We start from the raw sequence: 22,044 nt of genomic DNA, 5'->3' as shown, positions 1-22,044 counted from the left end.
GTAAATTGGCCCCGGCTACAAAAACGACGTCATTAGCCCTCTCCTTCTGTCTCGCTCTGCCTTCCTCTGTATCTCCCTGCTTGCAGATTCATGTTTATTACTTCTGTTTAATTCAAAATTCATTGTTTAATATAGTGTCTCGCGAGGCTAACTAGCTCCCTCTGTCCATCTCATTGTCTCTCCAATGTGCTGCAGTCACAGACGCATAAAATCATAGAGCCCTGCTGGGAGTAAATGATGTTGGCTTTTGATTGTCTAGCGTGAGCAGAGGGAGGATTTTCAAGAGCAGCTCTTGTAAATGGTATTTATTGTGCGCATTGTGACTTAAATTACACAAAAACAGATCAGGTAATCCCCCTAGAACTGCTTTTCTCCTTACAGCAGGTTTTATAATTACACATTTATTTAATTGATGCTTGTGTTACAGTATATTGTTCTTGATGCTCTGAAGTACTGCTATGGGATGTAACAGAGGAGCTAAAAACCACATTTTGACAGCATTATTAAAGAATACTTTCCAACAGTTTCAATGATTGTAATCAAGCTAACACAATAAGACATATAAAGTCTGATATGATTTCTATTTAGGGTTTCAATTTCTAAATGTTAGGGGTTTAATCAGATCAGGCAATCATTAGACAATAAGATAAAACTAAAGTGTCAGATTCTGCTCATGTTTTTTAAACAAAGGCCTGCCTTTTTAAAATGGCTTTAAATTAAAATTTAGAAACCTTCTTACTTGATATTTAAACTATTTTCTGTTACTTCTGTTTTTACTCATTGGATTTGACCTTTTTTATTCACTTTTACTGATTTGTATCAGTCTATTAAGGTTGATTTATCTGGTTATTTATATCTATTTGTCGATCAATCTCTGTACAGACTGCCTTTAGTTTGCCACATTTACATAAATCTTTGGTCGCGTTCAAATATTTGTTTTCATGCTATAAAACTGGACTTATTTTTCTGTGACAGTTTGAAATTTGAGAGTCTAAAACAAGAGATAAAAGTGTGAAAATGGTCATGTCTGTCTCTAAAAAGTGTAGAAAGGGTGTAGTGAGGAGTATTAAAACATCTAGAATTTTTGTTTAAAATAAAATAAAATGAACTACTGCAAGAATTTCACTTATCGCAGGTTATTTTTAATACGTAACTCGCATGATAAACGAAAAACGACTGTATTTTGCCGTCATGTTAAAGTTCACGTCTGGAAACCTCTTAACACAAGGGACTTAATGTCCGTCCCAGCTCAGGGAAACATCAACGTGCGAGATGTCTTTGAATAGGTCCTAAACTGTTCTCTGGTTAGTTTCTGTGGCTCAGAAAAAGTGAGAATTTTGATCAACACATGAACCTAAACTGTAACTGATCAGAAACAATAAAGGATTTTACCTCAGACTTAATGTAAAGTTCATGCAATATTTAGCCAGCACTACCTTAAGTTTTTAGTCAAGTCTATTCTACATTTTAATGCTAACTTTGTTAACACTTTTTGTTAACCTTAAAAACCCACTTCGACACTTTGATAATGGTGTTTTTATTAGTGCTGAGTATCACCAATAATAACTTTACATATTTGTATAGAAATACATTAATAATCTATATATGTGTTGAAGATATTGATATCAATCTCATGCAGTTCCCATACTGTAAAATATATTAGTGAAAGAATAAACCAATGAGATTTTTAACACCAGACAAATCTATTAAGCTTGGATCAATTCAGATCAATTGATCATTTTTATCAACCCAGTCCTAGTTTTTCACATGTTCTTGTGGCGCTTTTCTGATGATAGAGGAACGATGTTATGAAAATTAAGCTTAAATCGCATTTCTTTATTTAAATCATTGTGAATCGCGCAGATTAAAAAATGCCGTTGGAAAAAGCCACAAGCGTCCTGCTCCGCTCCATTCTGATGCATCCAGAGCATGTAAACAGAGAGCTCTCAGGAGAAGGAGGAGGCAGGGTTGTTCATCGCCAATGGTCCCACCCACAACTCAGAGGTGAATTTCTAATGAACTACCGCTGCTCTGTAGAAACTATATCCTAGAAAATGACACAGGTTTTTCTTTTTTTGCCTAAAATCGGAATGATCATAAATAAATGACCACTGGGAACGCTTTGAAAATAAACCATTTGCCTTGTGGTAGAGTGTCCGCCCTGAGACTGGAAGGTCATGAGTTCAAATCCAGGCAGAGTCATACCAAAGACTCTGGAAAAATGCACCCTTAGCCTCCCTGCTTGACACTCCGCATGAAGGGGTTGGATTGGGGGGTTAAACCACCCAATGGTTCCCAAGCGCGGCTGTGTCTGCAGCTCACCGCTCCCCAAGGGGATGGGTCAAATGCGGAGAACAAATTTTACACACCTCGGTATGTGGCAGCTAATGGGACGTTAAAAGACTTTAATGTTTAACGCTGTTGGACCGTCTGTATTCTTATTTTTTGGATATATTTGAAGAATTATTGATACTTATGACATGTTTCTATTCAAACCTTTGAAGGTGTTTATGGAAGCTTGAGGCTAAATGAGGTAAAAGGCTCCAGTAACAGACAGCCGGACGGGTTTCCAGCTCATCTGTGAGGGGATAAACCCCCCACCCGCGGCTTTCTGCCGCCTTCCAACACTCACACAGACACACAGAGCAGGTATCAACAGCATCACTGATGCCAGCTACAGCAGAGAGGAGAGAACCACCGGATCAGCGGGTTCAGCCCTGACTGTGTGAGTGTGCAGGAGAAAAAACTGTGTGTGTTATCATTCCTTAGCACCGTGCTCCTCCTGGCAGTTGGCTCTGCCAACCTTGGGACCTGGCGTGCACACACACATGTATGTGTGTGCGTGCGTGTGTGTATTGTCTTGGTATCTTGGGGGCAGGAGGGCAGAATCTACCAGCCGTTGACTGCCAAGTCCCCTGCTCTCCTGTGCTCAATCTCTAAGCCCTCCAAACGTGTGTGTGCGTGCATGTGTGTCTGTGTGCTAATAAACTCAGGCCACTTATCTGCTCCCTAATATCAGACTAAATTTGCCGTTTAAGGACAAAACCGTCTCCAAATATTGGGTTTAACTGCAGTCAAAGTAGCTTTCTGCATCAAACCATAATCGGTGTTTTAGTTTGGGCCCTAATTGAAATAAAAGTCCTAATGAATAAACATAATGTCTGAATATCATAACAGACTCACTGAACTAGAGCAGCAGAACAAACGCCACATATTTTATTCACTAATCGGACTAATTACCAGCGAAGTATTTTTCCAAATACATAGGAAATGCCACTTCAAGCACACATTTTTAATTAGTCCCAACAGTTCACTTTGGATCGTTATTCTAAGTAAGTGCTCCATTCACTCCTTTGACCTGCACCTTAATCGGTTCTTTTTACAAACAAATGGTCATTACCATAAGCAAATTGTTTTCTAATTCAAATGCAGTCACTGGCGTGCAAACAGGCTCTTCATTTTTACTGACAGCTTGTAGAAAAAAACAAACTCCGCTCGTCTTCCTGTTTTTAAAAGTGACTCCAAAGTTCCTGTGCCTATAACATTTGAAATAAATTCTGCCTCCTGGAAACATACATTGGTCATAAAAACCATAAGAAATAAAAGAAATATGGGCATTGAAAATGTAAAGATGTAAAAACAAAAAAACAAAAACTATGATGGTAACACTTTATAACAACTATCCGTTATAGCTAGTTAACAAGTCAATAATTAACAGTAAGTTATCGAGGTATAAATGACTTGTTAAATAACTGTTAACAGTTTGTTAAGGATCTATAAATGTATCTTATTGATAAACAGCAGATAACTAACAAGCTTTTAGTTAGACAATACTAAATAACCTGTTACCTGTATACTAATGAGTTCTAACTGTACAATAACTAACAGTTTATTAATGATTTTTTACCTAGCCATAATGGATAGTTATTATAAAGTGATAACAAAACTAGAAGCATCCGTTTGTTTATTAAAATGTTAAATAATTTTGCATCTAAACTTGCCAGAGTCTGTTTCCATGTTGACTTAAAATACTTCATGTGAACTGACTGCTGTGTTTTTTTACTGTTTTAACACAGAAACACAAATGTGCACAGGGGGGACATCTGTAAACTGTCAGGTAGAAATATTTTATGATTCAACACATTCAACACATGAAAACATTTTTAACTTAACAAATACAAAACTTTCAGTGACAAAATTGGAATTTTTACTATTTATAACTAAAAGAGAAGCTATTTTTTACCAGAAATGAAGAAATCAATGAGTTGTTTTTTTTTTATTGGATTTTCAAATTAAATGTTGGTTTAATCAACTAATTTTTAAACCTACAAGTTCTTTTTCATCTCCCAACTTGATAATAAACCTGGTCGTGAGACACTTTGGTTAAAGGTTTAAATGTTTTTGTGAAGTTAAAATGTTTTAACCAAAAGGGACAAAGGAAAAAAAATCCTAGAGTGGTCCAAACCAGCCCATCCAACTACTTTAAAATAAAACAGAGACCCTGCATTACAGCACAAACAGGAAAACTGATTTTTCTACTTTTAGGCAAATAAATGATTATAAAAAGTTTATAATCAAAGTTTTTTTCAATTAACTAAGTAAAATCCAATTCAGGTGTGCACTTGACTGAGGTAGGGGGTATTTTTGTGTAACAAGCTGATTCGCAAATGTTTTTCAGATATAAAATGGACATAGAGGATGCCAGAACTGTCAAAAACAAGCAGTTTTACATGGGAATCACTGAAAGCTTCATGGTTTTGGTTTTAATACAAGCACAGTTTGTCCTTTTTGTTTCTGTTTTGTTGACAAAATCACTTCAAGACTGTGGGTGCTCTCCTCTACAAAACTTTTCCTGACGGGCCACACTAATGTGTGCGGCGTTATTCTCAAATCAAGTTGGCAGGAAAACGTCAGTTGTTAGTCCTGATGATGTTTACGGCCCCAAAACCCCAACATTAAAAAGACCCATCTGCATCCTGTTACATTCTCTGGAACACAGTTTTAAAAAAATACACAGCCAAAGTCTGGAGTGGATCGTTGGCAGCTGGGCTGATGCTTCTGGAAGACATCAAATCCACGCGAACGACTCAGCTCTTTGAAATAAACAAATTCAATCTAATGTATTCAATCAATCAATAAGAATTGCAATTTCTTTATTTACAACTTCTTTATTTCATAATTTAAAGTCAAACTTAGAAACCAACAAATTTGGGCTGTTTTGACTTTTAACTGATATTTATGTAAATATTTGAACAAACGATCAGGTTAAAATCTGCTTCCCTAAATCATAATTATGCACTTTCTATAGTTGTGACACTTGACAAAGAACCACTTATGTTTACATTTGATCATTTAGCTTACATGAAAATCTACGAAACCCCCGTATTCACTATTGACCTCCATTTAACCCGTGTGGAAAATAATTCAACATTTCCAATCAAAAGTCGCCCTCTTCCTACTTTAACAGAGCAGTTAAAGTAAATAAAGAGCATTAGTAAATAAAGAGCATTATCCTGCAGGAGTGCAAATCCTGCAGGATAAGTCTTTAAGACCCATTGCAATAAAAAAATATATTTTTTGTGTATTTTTAACATGTTCTTGTGGTATTTTTCTAATGATGGACACATACAAAGAAAATGAGGCTTACGTTGCATTTTTTTATTCGTTTATTCAAATTGTTTTAAAATACTGTGTAAAAAGGATTGCATTTGTTGCATAAAAAAATATGCTGGGCGGCGCCCGGCTCCGCTCTGCAATTTGGAGAGGAAGAGGGGGCGGGGTTGCTCCTCGTTCAAGCTGGCTAGCTCCGATAGCTCCAATGTTGCCCGCCATTTTTGTTGCACTGGTAATGTTTTGGTTGGATGTGTGAAAGGCTGTAAGCTAGCGGAACTCAAAAGATGATCAAAGTGGGTCTTTAAGTGAAAATGACTATAAAAAAAGTAACCCTTGCACTAAGAAACTACAAAAAACTCGATTTAATAAACAGAACGGTCTTATGAAAGGAACTGGGAATTCACGTCACCTGTTTGCATTCGGGACTCCGTTTTGTTTCTGTGATCAGAGCTTTCTTTCAGCACCACGGACAGTGACAGAGTCCAGGTGAGCTCACTCTTTACCTCCTTCACCCCTGCTGACAGACCCCCTGCTCTGCTGCCCTGCAGGATAATTGCATCGCCACTATGAGACAGAAGCTGACTTTATTTTCCCATCAGGGCTTTCTGCTGTCACTTTTGGAGAGCACGCTCTGTTTGTGATTTCTTGGCAGCTCAGGACGAGTCGCAGTTCGCCATTGCAGCCGCTGATGAAGCTGGTGTGAAGTATCGCTGAGAGGAGGCTGGTTTGGCGAGCTGAAGCCGATCACACGGCGAGGAGAGAACTTCCAGAATGATGAATGATTTTGCGCCTATTGAGCTCGCACGTGTGACTGAGCTGATTGAGAGGTGGGAGGATTGACGGGCAGATTGAATGTCGGACTGTGAGAATGAATGCTGAATGAATCGGCTGTCGCCAGATTCCACCTCATTCTCCCGCTGATTTCACGCGAGGCTGGTCTGAAAGCAGCGCTTCGACACTTTTACCCCGACTCTTCCATTTTCGAACCGCTTCAAAGCGAATATGCAAACTATGTCGGATCTGATCCAGTCAAGAAACAAATAACAGTAATCAGGGGAGTCTTCCTGCAGATGTGAACTTTCAGGCTTCAAAACACGCAGCTGGAATCTTCTCATTCCACGCTGACGAGATGTGTAATCAATTCTTTAATTAACCACTTAAATGGGTTCAACCAATCACCATCAGCGTCAATTAACATTCAAAGCGATCGCTTTCAGATTCCTCCGCCATGATTAGCCGGCGACATGATGGGCAATTACAGTGAGGAGCGCACAATATTCGGGCCTGTTGCAATCACACAAAGCCTTCAGATCTGCGAGAAGGAGAATGAAACAAGAGGCAAGATGGGAGGAGGAGGAGGAGGAGGGAGGAAGAGCAACAAAGAGGAAAAGAGATGAAAGGGTATTTCTTTAGGAGGAGGAGGAGACCTGCAGTGTTCGTTCAGATTTAACAAAGGCTCGTGTAGCTTCACGATTGTTTCTGTTTTTTCGTCTTCCTTTCGGGGAAGATCTGCTGTCAGACTCGCATCAACAGACTTTTCATGTAAATCTGAGTGAATTTTAGAGGAAAATATTTAAATAAAAAGGATTCTATTTAAAATAACCTTTTTTTCCCTCTCGTCTTCTGACTTTTCCCTTCTCCTGTGGACATTTCATTTTAATATTAATTAGAACTGAGTCACATCAAAGCAGCTTCTGGAGCCGTTGGTTACCAAAAGACTTCCAGAAGGAACTTGATCTGGATTTTATGTTTGCTCAGACAAAAGTTGGATTTGGATGGATTTTACATGTCATGTCTGTCTGGTTCCATCATCATCCCTCCTCTTTCCCTTTTTTCGGGGCTAATTTCTTCGGAACTTGGATTACATAAACAGTTTTCGACATTGCCATCCTGCCTTTTGGAGGCTGACGCTCACTATGCTTACATGCATTTCATATTTCAATCTAAGCCAGAAAAAAAAACATGTAAAAAAATAAGAATGGTAAAAAATAAACAGGATTTCTGGAACATCTAGAACTGGGGTCGGCAACCTGGGCAACGCGTGCTAACTGGGAAAGACGGGGGGTTGACAACAATAAACACTTGATCTGAACAGCAATAACAGGCTCCTTGCACAGTCCGCAGGGTTCAGGGGGTAAAACAAAGAAGGCAAAGTCCATTTGACACACCTGCATCTCACCTACTTTACCTATACTGACCTGTTGAATGAGTGTTGGCTACAACCTGTCTGTCATCTACAGAATACCTTTTGAAACATTTTTGCTCTATGGATTCACCGAGCGGTACACAACCTTAAAGGTTTGTGCAGGTTCGCCCGCAGATGTGACCACTGCATGGATCTCATTTTAGCAAACAATCTTGGAGCTAAAAAAGCTGCTTTCTGCCTCAAAAGGTGTCAACATGCTGACAGGATGATAGTTGATCAATGACATTGGGATTATAGACACAGCAGGTGGACCGAAAAAAAGCCCAACACTAACAAGATGACAGTCGGCAAACCGGCATCCATCACAGCAGAGTCGGCCTCACTCGCTCAATAAATCAATCCTCCACCTGCACTTGAAGACTGGAACAAGGACACCGGTGCAAATGAAAGCACCGCTCCAACAACTGCAGCTCCGCCTAATTGTGCACAAAACATTTCCTAGCCTCCGACTGGAGAACGACCAAACAGAAGCTGCTGACGGCTCATTCCCGTCTGCGTCTCTTTGAGGAGGCCTCTTCAGGTTCCCACAAGGACCTGCTGACTGTTGTAATTGAGTGTTGGCAGTGGAAGGGTTACACATGTAGACGCCCTCAGCTAGTTGTTGAGCCCTGGGCAGCTCCTCTCCACCAGCGGGGGGTTAAGTACTTTGCTCCAGAGCCCCTCCGTGGTGGTGGTGGTGAGGGGGGGGGGGGGGGGGGGGCAGTGTGTGTGTCACTACCCTCTCAGACTCTGCCAGCTGGAATACAAATTCAAAATGGCAACATGATTGTATTTTTCCCCGACGTGGAGAAGCAAGCTGGTTTATAGACCCTCCTCCTGTTTTTGCTCGGGTGATGAAGGAGCTGGAAACGTCTTCCAGTGTGAACCACGGCGACTTCGTAAGAACCCAACGGTCACATCAGTGTGACAGATAAAATATCAGAAGTGGTGTCTGTGGTCCGCTCGGTTTGTGGTAAAATCCATGTAATTTTATTAAAAAAAAAAAATTTGGGTTTGGGTTCTTATGGGTTAAACCACAGGGTTAATAAATATCCCATGAAAATGAAAAAGAAAGCTACAGCATTAAGTCCTATTTTTCCAGGATCAGGTCAACTTGGGCTCAGCGGGTCAGCCTCCACATATTCCAAAGTGTTCATAAAAGTCGGGAAAAATGAAGACATAAGCCACGTTCCAGAGTTTTTGTTCCAGTTTTCATGACCATGAACTGTGAGAAAAAGACATTTTTTGGGAAGTTTTCCTCCAATCCTGCAGCAGTTTAAGGTTTTAATTAGATTTTTTTTTTTTACAAACTACACGTGAGATTAGGCCTGCACAATATACCGCAAATTTATCGTTATCGCAATATCCAGCTCTGCAATATGCATATCGCAAAAGACGGCGAATATCGCAATAAATCGCAAACCCAAAATGTGTTAAAACAATCTTCTAGCAGCTTGAAGCATTTAACGAATCAAATAAATCCCTTTATGCTTTGACCAATCAGATGGACGCCTTCCCATTGTTTACCAATCAGATGGAGGCCTATTATGTTAACCCTGGTCCTGAAGAGCCTCAACCCTGCCTGTTTTCCAGCTGTCCTTAACCAGCTTGCTGTTGATTGGCTGACTCAAGTGATTTCACATCCTGATTGACTGAACACACCTGATTTTGGTTATCATTATCGAGCAGTCTAGGGAGAATTGGAAAACAGACAGGGTTGAGGCTCTTGAGGACCAGGGTTAGCCACCCTGACGTTTGTCCCCCATGTCGATGAAGGTCAATTGGAGTATAATTTTTAAACTGTTGCAATGAAATGGGAATGATGTTTTTGTTTATTTTTCTATTTGTTTATTTACCGCAAATTTATCGTTATCGCAATATTGATCACTAATATCGCATATCGCAAGTTTTCCTCATATCGTGCAGCCCTACGTGAGATCATTTCCATGATTTTTATTTAAAGAAAAGGGTCACCCCATCAGTTCTTGTGATTTTTCTTCTGCAAACTTTCAAGCTCTCAGGCCATTGTGGGCCGACTGTTCCACACTGTGCCACACTGCTCACAGGGCTCGACATAGCCATTTGTCCGCTGGCCCGGTCCTGTTTTTCAAGCAGTACGGACCACAAGACTTTATTTTTTACTTGTCCGCTCGGGCCACTAAAATATCTAACGGTTAATACATTTTTCACCTTTTTCAATAAAGTATATTTTGCGAAAACGTGTAGATTTACCTCGTCTTTATAATTCACTTTTTCTGCTAGTCCTGTGTTCAGACTTCAAGGGTTTCTATGGGAAACCTTTTATTCCTTTTATTAACTCTTCTCCTCCTCTCCCACCTGCGCGCGCGGCTGTCGCTGCCGAGCACCACGCCGCACGCGCTCACTCAATTTTTTTTTTTCAAACTTTATTGAATGTAACGATTCAATACTAAACAATGTTAAACAGCAAAAACGAAGGAACAAGCCAGTGGGTTATTATTACATTTTATGCAGATATATTTAAACTGACACACATATCAGCGCGCCCCCTGGTGGTTTTTCACCGCGATGATCATAAATCCAACACCGTCACTGAAGAGAGACTGAAGCATGTCAGAGATGTGGAAGACATGGCAGGAATAGATAGGAATATGTTAGATGGAGTGACGGGTGGAATTAGTGCTATGGACAGCAAGATATTTAATGAATGCATTGAAGATGAAACTGTATCCACTAAGCTTTAAGCTGAATGTCAAAGAATCAAAGGCAAAGACTCCAAATACCTGAATCTCAGAGTCAAATGGAGTATAATGTCAAACTACTTAATTTTCTTTTTCTTTACAACACTGTAAGCAGTAAGTATTTCTAGTTAGCTGAATGATCTCAGTAATTTAATTTTATTTAATTTTTCAATTATTTAATTTAATTAAGTAACTAAAGTAGGGCTGGGCGATATGGCCTAAAAATAAAATCTCCGATACAACGCCGCTTGTATCGTTGTATCGTGACAGCGATGCTTTTGTCAGTTTACCTTGTTGCATTTTCAAAAGTGCAGAATAAAATGTGACACTGAATTTCAAACGGCACATTGTAATTTTTGCATCTATTATTAAAGTATTTATTAATAGTAATACAGTGGAAATTAGTAGATTTGGTTAGAATGTTGATTTACAATATGCGCCCCTAAATTTTCTGGTTGTGCCCCTAAAATTTTCAGTTGGGGGCCACTGTGCTCCTAGTGAAAAAAGTTAGTCTGGAGCCCTGGGCAGCATGAAAACTTCTTAACTAGTGTTACTTACTTCACTGCAGTGCTCTCTTCAAAACATCTGAAACAGACTAGAGCAGATTTAAGTTTGATATGCTCTATTTTTAGTCATTGAAAAGTGTATAAATAAGTGCTAGATGTCACCAGAATGCACCAAATTTCCCCATATTAAAATTTTCCGTGGGGGCATGCCCCCGGACCCCCCTAAAGTTGCAAGCACCTGCGGAGCTGTGTGTAGTGTCGGGCCAGTAACTTTCAGGCAGGGCCAGTAACTTTCAAAACCTACTGGCCCTGTGGGCCAGTGCAAATTTCTGGGCTATGTCAACCCCTGCTGCTCTGGCTGTCACTCCTCAGGGGAGTCATTTTCTAATATTCAGCAAAGCTGTTTCAGAGATGAAGATTCATTGCAAGATTGCATTTTGGGAAATTTTCATATTATTTTGATATTTAATTAAAACAATTTCAGCATTTTGTCTTAAGTAGCATTTTTTACTACTTTACATTTAGCTCTAATAATCCGACTTTAAAACAGTTTTTTGTAGCAATGTTTGGCATCCATCTTTTTCCTTCAACCCCAGCTCCTTATTTAAAGACAATTATCCTTATCTTACACAATAATTCCACTATGAACCTGAAACTGCTACACAAAATAGTCAATTTCAAGTGCTAAATTTTGTCTTTTTTTTACTGTAAAAATCACAAAATGTGATATTAAACTGTTTGTCTCATATTTTAAGACAAACATAGACAGACAAAATAAAAATGTATATATTCAGAAACAAATCAAGAAAGTGAAAAAGTGAAAAATAAAAGCCTATAGACTTTCATTTGTCTATAGACCTCACCTGTTTAATTTAAAAAAAAAAAAGGTGAAGCTGCACTGAAACATATATTTCAAGGTGAATCCTAATTATGTATCATACCTCTTATGTTTGTTTTAAACCACAAATGTCAAAACTAAAACTTTTTCAAAGCCCCCACGTTAAATTTTAAATGAAACTATTCACATATAAAAATGTAAATATTTCCCTTTAGTGCAGCTGTTACCGCAGAGCGGAAAAAAAAGGGTTTTGGAATCAGGTTAAAAATATTTTTTTAATGATCTGGAGGAACCAGGAACTTATTTGACGTGTCATAAGCCCCCTAGTGTTAACTTAGTGAATTGACTTGACTTCAGGTAGTTTTGCTTTGCAACAAGCTTCAATCCGGAAGTTGCTAGTTGATCTAAAAACAGTAATATGCTATAGTTTTGATTAAGGGGGAAGATGTTTTTCCTTTGATAAGACTCCATCGCACAATTACCACACTTGTCTGACAGTAAGTCGCGTAAGAGTGTAAGTCGCAGACACCAAACGATACACAATAAAGAAGAAAACAAATCCTAAGTAAGTCACGCTGGAGTACATGTCGTAAAATAATTTACAAAAAAAAGGACATTTCATCCTGAAAGGCAAATCCGAATAACGGAATAGATAACAATAATAGACTGAATGTCTGCCCGCTTCACTACCGAAACACAATGATGCTTATTTAGCTTCATAAAACATAGAAGGAATCTAGTACATTTACAATTATTCGTATAACCGTAGCGTAATTCCATGCTAACAAGTCAACCAAACTCTTTAAATCACTTCAAATCACTAAATCAGTTGAATTCTTCATCCTTTGTGCCTGGTGGAAAACTGTGCGGCGCTTCTTCTTCTGTAAGAATACTGATATACACGCCTACACCGCCCTCTAGCAGCAGTTGCTATTTTTCTTCTTTTAAATCCCATATAGGTCACACCTGAATAAGTCCCACCCCTGTCCCACCCACTATGCAAAAAAAATAATTAAATACACAGAGCGACTTATACTCCGAAAAACACAACACTTGAACAGCCAGAGCACATTCAGACCAGCACAGCACAAAAGACTTTTACTTAGTTTTGCTTTCACACTGCACTTTTGAGAGCTTTCATAGTATAGGGGGTGCTGTTGCCTGAAACAAGTTCATAGAGTTGATAAATATCCATTTGATCATCACATATTCAACAGACAGATAATCACTTTCACTACTCCAAATCTATCTCTGAATCTTTTTTAGAAACACTTTCCTGATTTGTGTTTTTTTGTTCTGAAAACTCTCAGCGTTTACATTGCTTCCTCTTTCTAATAACCGTCTGCATTCACACTAAAGATGTTCCCCCTGGTTGTAAGAGGAACAAAGGTTCAGGTTCAGCCAAACTCAGGCCCGGGGTGAACACACTGAGAGTATAAATGTTTCTGTTGGATTAACCTTGCACTTAGATTGGACAGCATCCGAGTGTACAGTGGTACCCGAGTCAGTGGCTGGCAAATGCATGTTAGGTTAGAGATTGTAGTTAATCAGCTCAGGTGTTATGCATGGTCCATTGCTGGACAAAAGCTTTGTTACTTTATATTTCAAACTAAAAAAAATAAAAAAAACTACAGTCAAGGCATATATAGAGGTATAAAAATTAAAATAAAGTGAAGGAAATGCAGTTTTGTTTAACCTTTGTTGATCTTTAATGCTTATTTCTGACCAATGGAGTGATAGACGCCTTAAAAGCACTTCTCCTCTCATGGGTCTTTGTTCTTATGTCTCATATGAGACAGAAAATGACTCCCCTGAGGAGTGAGAGCCAGAGCAATATGGCACAGTGTGAAACAGTTTGCGCCCAAAGCCAGAGAGCTAAAAGTTTGCAGAAGCAAGATGAGAATTGGACATTTTTGCTTCAGAAACCTGTTTGTGGTTTGATGAAGATCTCCTCAGCTTCATCATTTCCACTCAGAAATGTCAGAATTAATGTCATGATGAAGCCAAACGCAGTCTGAGGGTTTAATAACATCCTAACAGAGATGGAGAGACGCTCCTTGCGCGCTCAAACAAAAAATCCACAGAGCCCAACTTCGCTCCGCGCGTGTTTCTGTGGGTGTCCCATAAATCACAGCAGCACCTGTAGTGCGCAAACACAAACTCTGCGCGCGCGAATGGCAGCGTTTTTCCTCCAAACTTACGCACGGACGCGCTTCATCCATGCGGACGCGTCCGTGCGCCACGGATCCCCATCCAGCCTGGATACATGTCATCCTGCAAAAGCCGGCGTCGTGTTGGTGCACGTGCGTGTGCACGCCTCTCGGTTTTGACAAAGGAACGCTCCGGGACTCGGTCTGACACCCCCCCCCCCCCAAACACACACACACAAAATATGCGTACACGTCCCCTCACCTCTCTGCCATGCGCGACCATAAAAGCGGAGACTCACCAGGGTTGTTCGAGCTCCCAGTCCCGGAAAAAGTCGAATTCAAAGAGGTCCATTGCCGCTCTGGTCCGGTTCGGTGTTAAAATCCAAAGTGGGAGCTGTGTCTGCGCCTACATGGGCTATGGATCCTGCGAGTGTCAGCCTGTGCGGCTGCGTGCGTGCGTGAGTGCGTGCGGGTGAGAGCAGAGACAAGCTGCTGCCGCCGCCAGGAAGCTGCTACGTGGTCGAAGCGAGCTGACAGCCAAGCAGAGGTGGAGGGAGGGAAGGAGGGAGGGAGGGAGGGAGGGAGAGAGCTCGCGCACACACGCGCCCCACTCTGACGACAAGTCGCATGGAGTGAAAAAACTTGCTTCGTCACAACAGGAGCTGTTTATTTCACCAAAAGACACCTTTAAATAACAGTCAGAGGGAGACAGCTAGAAGAGAAAAGGAAGGCAAAGAAAACGCTAAATCCTGACCGTCATTAAAGGGCACTTAACATTTTTCAACCTTTTTATTCTTTTAGATTGTTCATGTTTGCATTGAAGTGGTTTGTTTCTTCCTGAAATGTTTGGTTTCTGCATTATTTCTTCTCTTTTGTTTATGTGTGAAGTTTGTTTTGCATTCACACTGTTTCTGAACCGCACCAGGGTTCACTTTCAACTGAACTGAGACCAGAGTTTTCAGTTGGCTGTTTACAGTCACACCCCTCCCAAACAAAGAGGACTATTCCGAAAACAACCTTTTTAATCTGTTAGTTAGATTGTTCATGTTTGCACGGCAGACAGTTTGTTTCTACCTGAAATGTTTGGTTTTCAGCTTTTTGATTTTTTGATTTGAAATGGTTTATTTCAAGCAATCAAATAAGAATACACAAAGCAATACAATCATCAGTTATACATTCATACAATGACGAATCAAACTTAGGATAATTTGATATGATTTGATTAATAAATATTGCTTGAAAGGGGGTAGAAGGAAGCGAATTTATATAATCCCACCCCGTTATACCGTAACCATTTTATTACATGATTGATCATTATCCTGTTCCTAGCTTTTATCAAACAGAATTAAGAATCATGTGGCTTTAGGTCCTTGTTCATGGACTCTTAGAACACTTGGTTAATTTCTTCAACCCAATTTTTGGATTATTCATATAATAAGCAATAAAACAAAAGCAATAAAACAAAATTTAATTATTTATTTTATTTTATTATTATTTTTTAGTTATATTGGTTTCATTTTAACCCAATTTCCTTTTCTTCTTTCAGAGTCTAAAAAAAATAATATTCTTGAATTAAAAAATAACCCTGAAAAAAAGTTAGTCTCTTTTTTTCCTTGGCGTTTGGTTAAAAACATCCCAACTACAGTTATTTTTAACTATGGAGTCTTTAATGTGTGTGTGTGTGTGTGCAGCTTGTTTTGCATTCCCACTGTTTCAGAAAGCAAAACGGTGTGGACCAAACTGCGTGGTGTGAAAGAAAGCACCTGAAAAGTTTGAACAGCAAGTTGTTTTGTGTTCCAATAATATTCTGGTTTTTTTTTTAACACACATCAAAAACTTAATAACTCACACCTCGTCATTAGAAATAAACCAAAATTATTACAATTGTTTAAGATGAGTTGTCAAACCCAAAGAAATAATTTCAAGTGACTCAGTAAGGGGGAAAAAAAAGAGAAACCCGTAAACAGAGAAACAGATCAAATAAAGAAATACAGTAACTAGATAAAAATGGCAATGAATATATAATGATTTAATGCATATCACATCATTAAGTAATAAAATACTTCAATAAGGGATTTGTCAGTGTTATGTCAGTGTTGTTTTAATGCAAATAACGTGAATAATATGAATAAAAATACCAACAAATTCAAATAAAATCAGTTCCAATAGGAATAATCTTGTTCTTGTATTATTCTGAAGTCATGAACAGAAAGTTTTAAAAGGAAATAAACAGTAAATACAAGTTTTGTTTCTCAACTGGAACCGTGTTTTCTGTCATCAAGCATTGAAAATAACATTTTAATAACAGACGTCTCTGTCTCACTTGATTTTTTTGACTTAGTAAAGAGAGTCAGAATAGTTCTGTTTAAGTCAGAGAAAATTTTAAAGTGTCAAAGAATTTGCATGAAAAGTTTTCTTTTAAGTAGATTTATGTCTATTTGTTTTTTAGCTCTTTTGAATCCTTAGTAGTCCGAGGCCTTTTTGAGTGGTTTATTTTTATTTATTTATTTTTTTTACTACTTTTCAAAAGTTTTCTGATCATTTATCTTTAAAAACGTTTTTTGCTGCAACTCCTGCTATCCATCTTGTTAGTATAACCTCAGCTGCTTCTTTTCTTAAAGTCATATTTCAAAGTAATTCCACTTTTAACCTGAAATTGTACATAGAAGTCAATTCCAAAAATTAAATTTCTTACTGCAAAAATTACTAAAAAATTAGACAGTTTTTTGTGTTTTCTAACAAAAGATAAAGAAACAAACGAAAACAAAAAACATAAATCCAGAAGCCATCATTGGCTACAACAGCTAGGATGACTTTTTGCTCTTTTCAGGCATAACATTAAAAAATGTTTACCAGACTGTTTGACAGGGAAAAAAAAGTGCAAATAAATGTAAATTATTTTCAATTTTTACGCTGAATAAATTTAATGATTGAGTATCAAAGAAATCCTAAAAATGGTTTAAAGTTCATCACAGTTTGTAATGAATTGTTGCAGCCCAGTAAATTTATTCTTAGACAGAATAGAAAATGTGAGCTAAGTTTGTGAGAAGTTTAGGATCTCAAAAAGTAAACTGTGACCGCAGACAGAATTCAGAATGAGGCCCTGAATTTGTTCAATCCTATCTTAATACCAGTTAAACATTATTTCATGTCATTGTTATCCACAACTTTGCATATTTCTTCCATTTTTTGTGTTTTATATATTTATTAGGTTTTCAGTTTTAAAACATAATACCAAAAAATTCAAAACCCAGTCCCCCACCCCCTCCTGCTGTCAGTTGTGTATACACCAATATCAATTTAGTAAAAAAAATAAAAAATAAAATATAAGAAAGTGAAATGGTACAAGTGATAAGCAAATATATGAATACATAAACTCAGTCACAATATATGTAAATAGCATATAGAAAATAAACAATAAGTTAAGTGCAAATATATCAATACACACATAAAGAAAATAAAGAAGAAAGAAAAAAGGGCATCATTCTGTCACATTTGTAGATGGTAGACTAAAAAAGTTGAGAAATGGTCTCCATACCTTATAAGAATGTATGTTCTGATCGTCTCACAGTAAATCTTATTTTTTCAAGTTAATCCAATGTGATAAAGTGGGTGGGGCAGCATCCTTCCACTTAAGAAGAATGAGCTAGCAAATTTGAAAAAGTATATTTCTTCCATTTTCATGAGTCTTTCTGTATATTTACTTGTTATTGTTCCCCCAGCAAAAAAAGTGAAAAATTTTAAAACTTTTCTTGTCTGTTATGAATTTCAATGAATGTCAGCCCCCATATCATCACACTGCCACCTCTGTGCATCAATCTTAACACTGGTATAGTTCATTCTTGTTGTTGTTGTTGTTGCTGAATCAGAAACTTTGTAAGTAAACATCCTGAACGTTGTGCAGCGATCTTTCTTTCTCTTCTATTCAGATCTCTGTTTGTTGTGTTTCTTCCTTTATTGTGTAATCCTGGTAATTAATTCCTCAGAGGAATCCTAATGCAGACACGCTAAAAGTCCAAAAACTAAATTTAAACCTTTTGGTGTTCGAGCATTTTTGTTTGAGGTTTTCTTTGAAAGTGAATGAGAAAATCACAGACGTTGCTTTTGTTATTGTGGATTTTCAGTTGAAAGTGTCAAAAGTTTCTTCTTGCTTTTATTAAAATATGATCAGTCTTTGAGCTACGTTGTGCATTATTGACGGTTGATGATGTTTAGGTGTACTTTTAGTCATTTTAGTACATTATTCCTGCCATATCATGTAAGTTTCTACATAAAGAATGTCTGTTTTTTCTATAATATGAGATATTTCACTGTTTCTTTTGTCCTGAATGTATTTTAGTGGCGTGCAGAAGTCAGTATTTCAAAGATCCCGTCTTGGTCTGTGGTGCCTGGTGTTCAGTCTTGATCACTTTCACACGCTCCCTGCAGCACATGCCCAGCAGCACGTCTTACTGTTTACGCCTGGCGATGAATAATGATTGACCAGATGGTAGAAAACGTTGTTTTTTTTCCCCACCCTGCATGTGCGGTGGATGAAAGTGTGGTCCTGTTGCCATCCCCGCTTCCACGCCTGAACTTGTTGGGAACATTTTGGAAATGAGGTGGGAAGTTTGTGCGAGTGTGTGGACCCCGGTCGACGGGCCAAAGCTGAGTGAACAACACACAGTCCCAGAAGGGCACAAATTTGATGGGATTTGTAAATCTAAGGGTGTGTTTGTGTATGCAGGGGCAGAACTAGGTCAGTGACAAAAGTAGTCCAGTTAAGGTCATTTGTTGGACGACGAAGGACAAAACTGAGGTAAACCAGAGAGCAGGACTTGTGCTTTGATTTGAGCAGATGAGCTGCTTACTCAAAGATTTGAGAAGCTCGTCTTTGTTGGAGCTAATTTAGCTGCAGACAGACAGTAGGGCGGCCTGCTGCCTTCCTCTCACTCGCATCAGCAATAGTTGCACAGAAACGCAAACTGTTCAATAAAACAGACATGAGGGAGCGAGCTCTCCGCTCATTAAACTCACTGCTTCCTGCAGAAGTTTGAGAAGTTTCAGGAATTCTCAGGGTTTTTTTTCTCTCCTTTCTGTGGATTGGGAAGCAGTGGATTAAAACGGTACCACAGCTCCTCCATGTGGCTGAAGATGAGCTTTACATCCACATGGATCAGGTGGAAGGATCTGTATGTTATATTGCATGTTTACGAAAGCAGGTTAGAAAGAACTATTAACGCCATAAACATCTTTAAATCTGGATTTTCTGAGTCCCAACAGGCTTGCTTTTTAGTTTTTTCACTACTGTTGATGGTATGGCTGTGACGATTTATCGATTTAAGTTCCCACAATCCAACCAAATGGATCAATCTGAGGCAAGTTGGTAATCGAATCGACCTATTCTGATGTCAAATTGTTTCAAAATGAGAGCGGTTTGTTTGTTTTCCTATTTTTAAGAACAATTCTGACAGACTTTTTATGCTTTTATCACTTAACAGTTTTTGCTGCCTCACTAAACTCACATTTCCTGTTTCGGCTTCTTTATTGGAGCCTTTTTCAGTCCAAAATAAGTTTTAAAGATCTTTTACGTAAATCTGTTTGGCATGTCCCGGGTCAGGACTTTCTCCCAGCTGGTCCTCATTGGGAGTGCATCCAAACTCTGGGAATTGGCTGGAAATTAATCTACATGCTTTATCTCTATTTAAAAAAAACACAGCCAGCCTGCAAAAGAAGATTTTTTTGATACGTGTATCAGTGAAGTTGTTGTTGTAATGTAGACAGTTTACAGTCACCTTCTGGCTGTAGGTAAGGGCAGACTCACAGAGGTCAGCCCTCACCTCACCCTCACCTCACCCTCACCTGACCCTCACATAACCCTTGTGCTATCCTAGGCACTTTAACGTTGGGAGTTGGGTCATCCAGACCCACTAGACAGTGCTCTGAACCTTTTTTCTTCAATGATTTGTGATCTTCACTGGTGTCCATGATTACATGAAATCTTTCCACCTTTATCCACCTTTGTCATGGTAGGGAGAACACGTGTATGTGAGGGTGGGGTCATCTAAGATAGAACAATTACGATAAAAGCCCATTTTTTTCACTGGGAAGAACCTAAAGAACGTCATCTGCAAAGCTCCCAAAGCTAAATCCCTGCATTCATTTAGCTGTTCAGTTCTGTTTGTAACAAACACTTTTACTAACAAAGATCCAGTCTGACTTACTGTCGGCTTTGCAACCAACCTCCTGCTCCATTTCTACAGAAATAATCCTGAATGTATTATTTTGCCTTGACAGATATTTCAGAGCTTTGTTGTTGTTCCCCGAGTGACCAAGACCTGAACTCCAAGCTTGCAGAACCGGATCATGAGAAAAACTATTATTTAGGTAAAATTTATGAATAAATGAAGCTTTATTAATAAAGCCCTTTACAAACTTCTTAATGGTACCAAAGTGCTTGTTAATCAATTTTAAAAACGCAATAAAATACGGTACTTTCTGCTGACATTTTTTAAGTCGGTGATCCTACCTAAACTTGTTTTCCTATTTTATTTTTGTTCATCTTGACTTTATTTAATGTAAAGACTTGATCAATATTCTGGGGTTTTCTTTGTTTTGCATTGCTAATCTGAATGTCTCTTGCTAATCTAAATGTTAAAAAAAATTAGAAATTTCACTTTCTTTAAAAGGTTAATACTGCTAAAAGTCTTCGCGTCTGTAGTTAAAGTGAATATTTTCTTGCACTTCGTTAAATTTTCACGTCATTTTTTCGGACACGTTTATTCATCTCACTGGTGTAATTGAAAACTTTTCATTAAAAAAATGAATTTACTGGAAAAATTTGAAATAGGTTAAGGAGAAAGAACCAAAGCTACACGCAGAAGATACACCTTTATTTCTGTAAACGGCTGGCATACAAAATACTTTGCATCGTGCCAACAACACTCGTCCACCAAAAACATTTGTTCACTTGTAGAATCTAACAAAAGGAAACCAGACAGCTTCTCATGATGACTTGACTTTTTCCTTAAAGTTTCTACTAATATATATACATTCTGCAAAACATAGAAAACCCCTCAGCTGATTTAAGGAAATGGTCAGTGATGACTTTAACGGGGAAAAATGCTGGACGACTGAGGAGAACTGTGACAAAGTAGAAATTCACGTCATAAAAATCCTTATAAATGATTTCTAAAATGCTGTCCAGCTGCTTTTAAGAAGTTTTCAGTAGCTTGATGTGAAGCGATTCCATAGGAAATAAGGACAGAAAGGCTTAAATGTGTTCATTTATTTACATTCTGACCAAATCAAACCTGTTTTTATTCAGCTTTGTTCTTATTTTGTAGTTTTCAGCTAAGACCTTGTGATCTTGTTAGTGTGTGGAGTCCCAGAATCCTCATTTCTTTTAACCCTGGAGATTTCATTGTGTCAAATCGGGCCGCTCTTGTTATTTTTTTTTTATTTTTTTTTTTTGGCCGCTGTTATTAGGACAAAAATAAACAAACATTAGTGTTAAGTATTCGTCTGTAATTTAATATTCATCATTTTACAAAGACTCTTAGCAGCAACCGATGGCTTTTATTTTGAAAATGCTTTGAAATTTTAACTCTACTTGTCTGGATAAACTGTGGTATTCCATGGTTAAAAAAATAATTATAATTTGTAATTTAGTCAGATCAATTTTACGGATTAAAGATGAACATCTGACATCATCATCTTGATGGTTATTGTGTGACAAGAGGGCGAACATTCTGCAATTTTTGCCCCAATTCCTTTAAGACTTTGTACGGATTTCATGCATTTTAGGGTAACAACAGTCAAAAAAGGAATAATTTAAATAACAGCAAAGATGCTTGACTCCTTTCTTAAGGCGACTCGTTGGAGAAAGTTGTGGGAAATAGATAAATTATTAATAATCCCACTGAACTAGGATTACACTGACAAACTCCCAGCAGAATTGAAACATGAATTGGTTTGGAGTTTAAACCTATTTTGTGACGGACGTTCACATACTTTAGTAGAAACGCCTCATAAAGTTGTTTCACACTTTTCT

The 22,044-nt window shown here is 38.2% G+C and overlaps 1 protein-coding gene across 2 annotated transcripts in view; it reads right to left on the bottom strand.

Moving 5' to 3' along the window:
- aff2 (AF4/FMR2 family, member 2) overlaps positions 1 to 14,566 on the bottom strand; it is a 200,410-nt gene extending 185,844 nt beyond the window's left edge. For both annotated transcript variants that reach the window (XM_020706761.3, XM_020706762.3), the window contains exon 1: positions 14,312 to 14,566. In XM_020706761.3, the coding sequence (XP_020562420.2) occupies positions 14,312 to 14,364 (53 nt within the window). In that variant the 5' untranslated portion in view covers positions 14,365 to 14,566. The remainder of the gene's footprint in view (positions 1 to 14,311) is intronic.
- Positions 14,567 to 22,044: the final 7,478 nt, after the last annotated feature.

This window comes from Oryzias latipes, chromosome 10 (assembly GCF_053564925.1).
Source record: "Oryzias latipes strain Hd-rR chromosome 10, Olatipes_Hd-rR_3.1".
NCBI lineage: Eukaryota > Metazoa > Chordata > Actinopteri > Beloniformes > Adrianichthyidae > Oryzias > Oryzias latipes.
The sequence above is the reverse complement of the archived record's forward strand: the minus strand, read 5'-3'. Positions and strand labels throughout refer to the sequence as shown.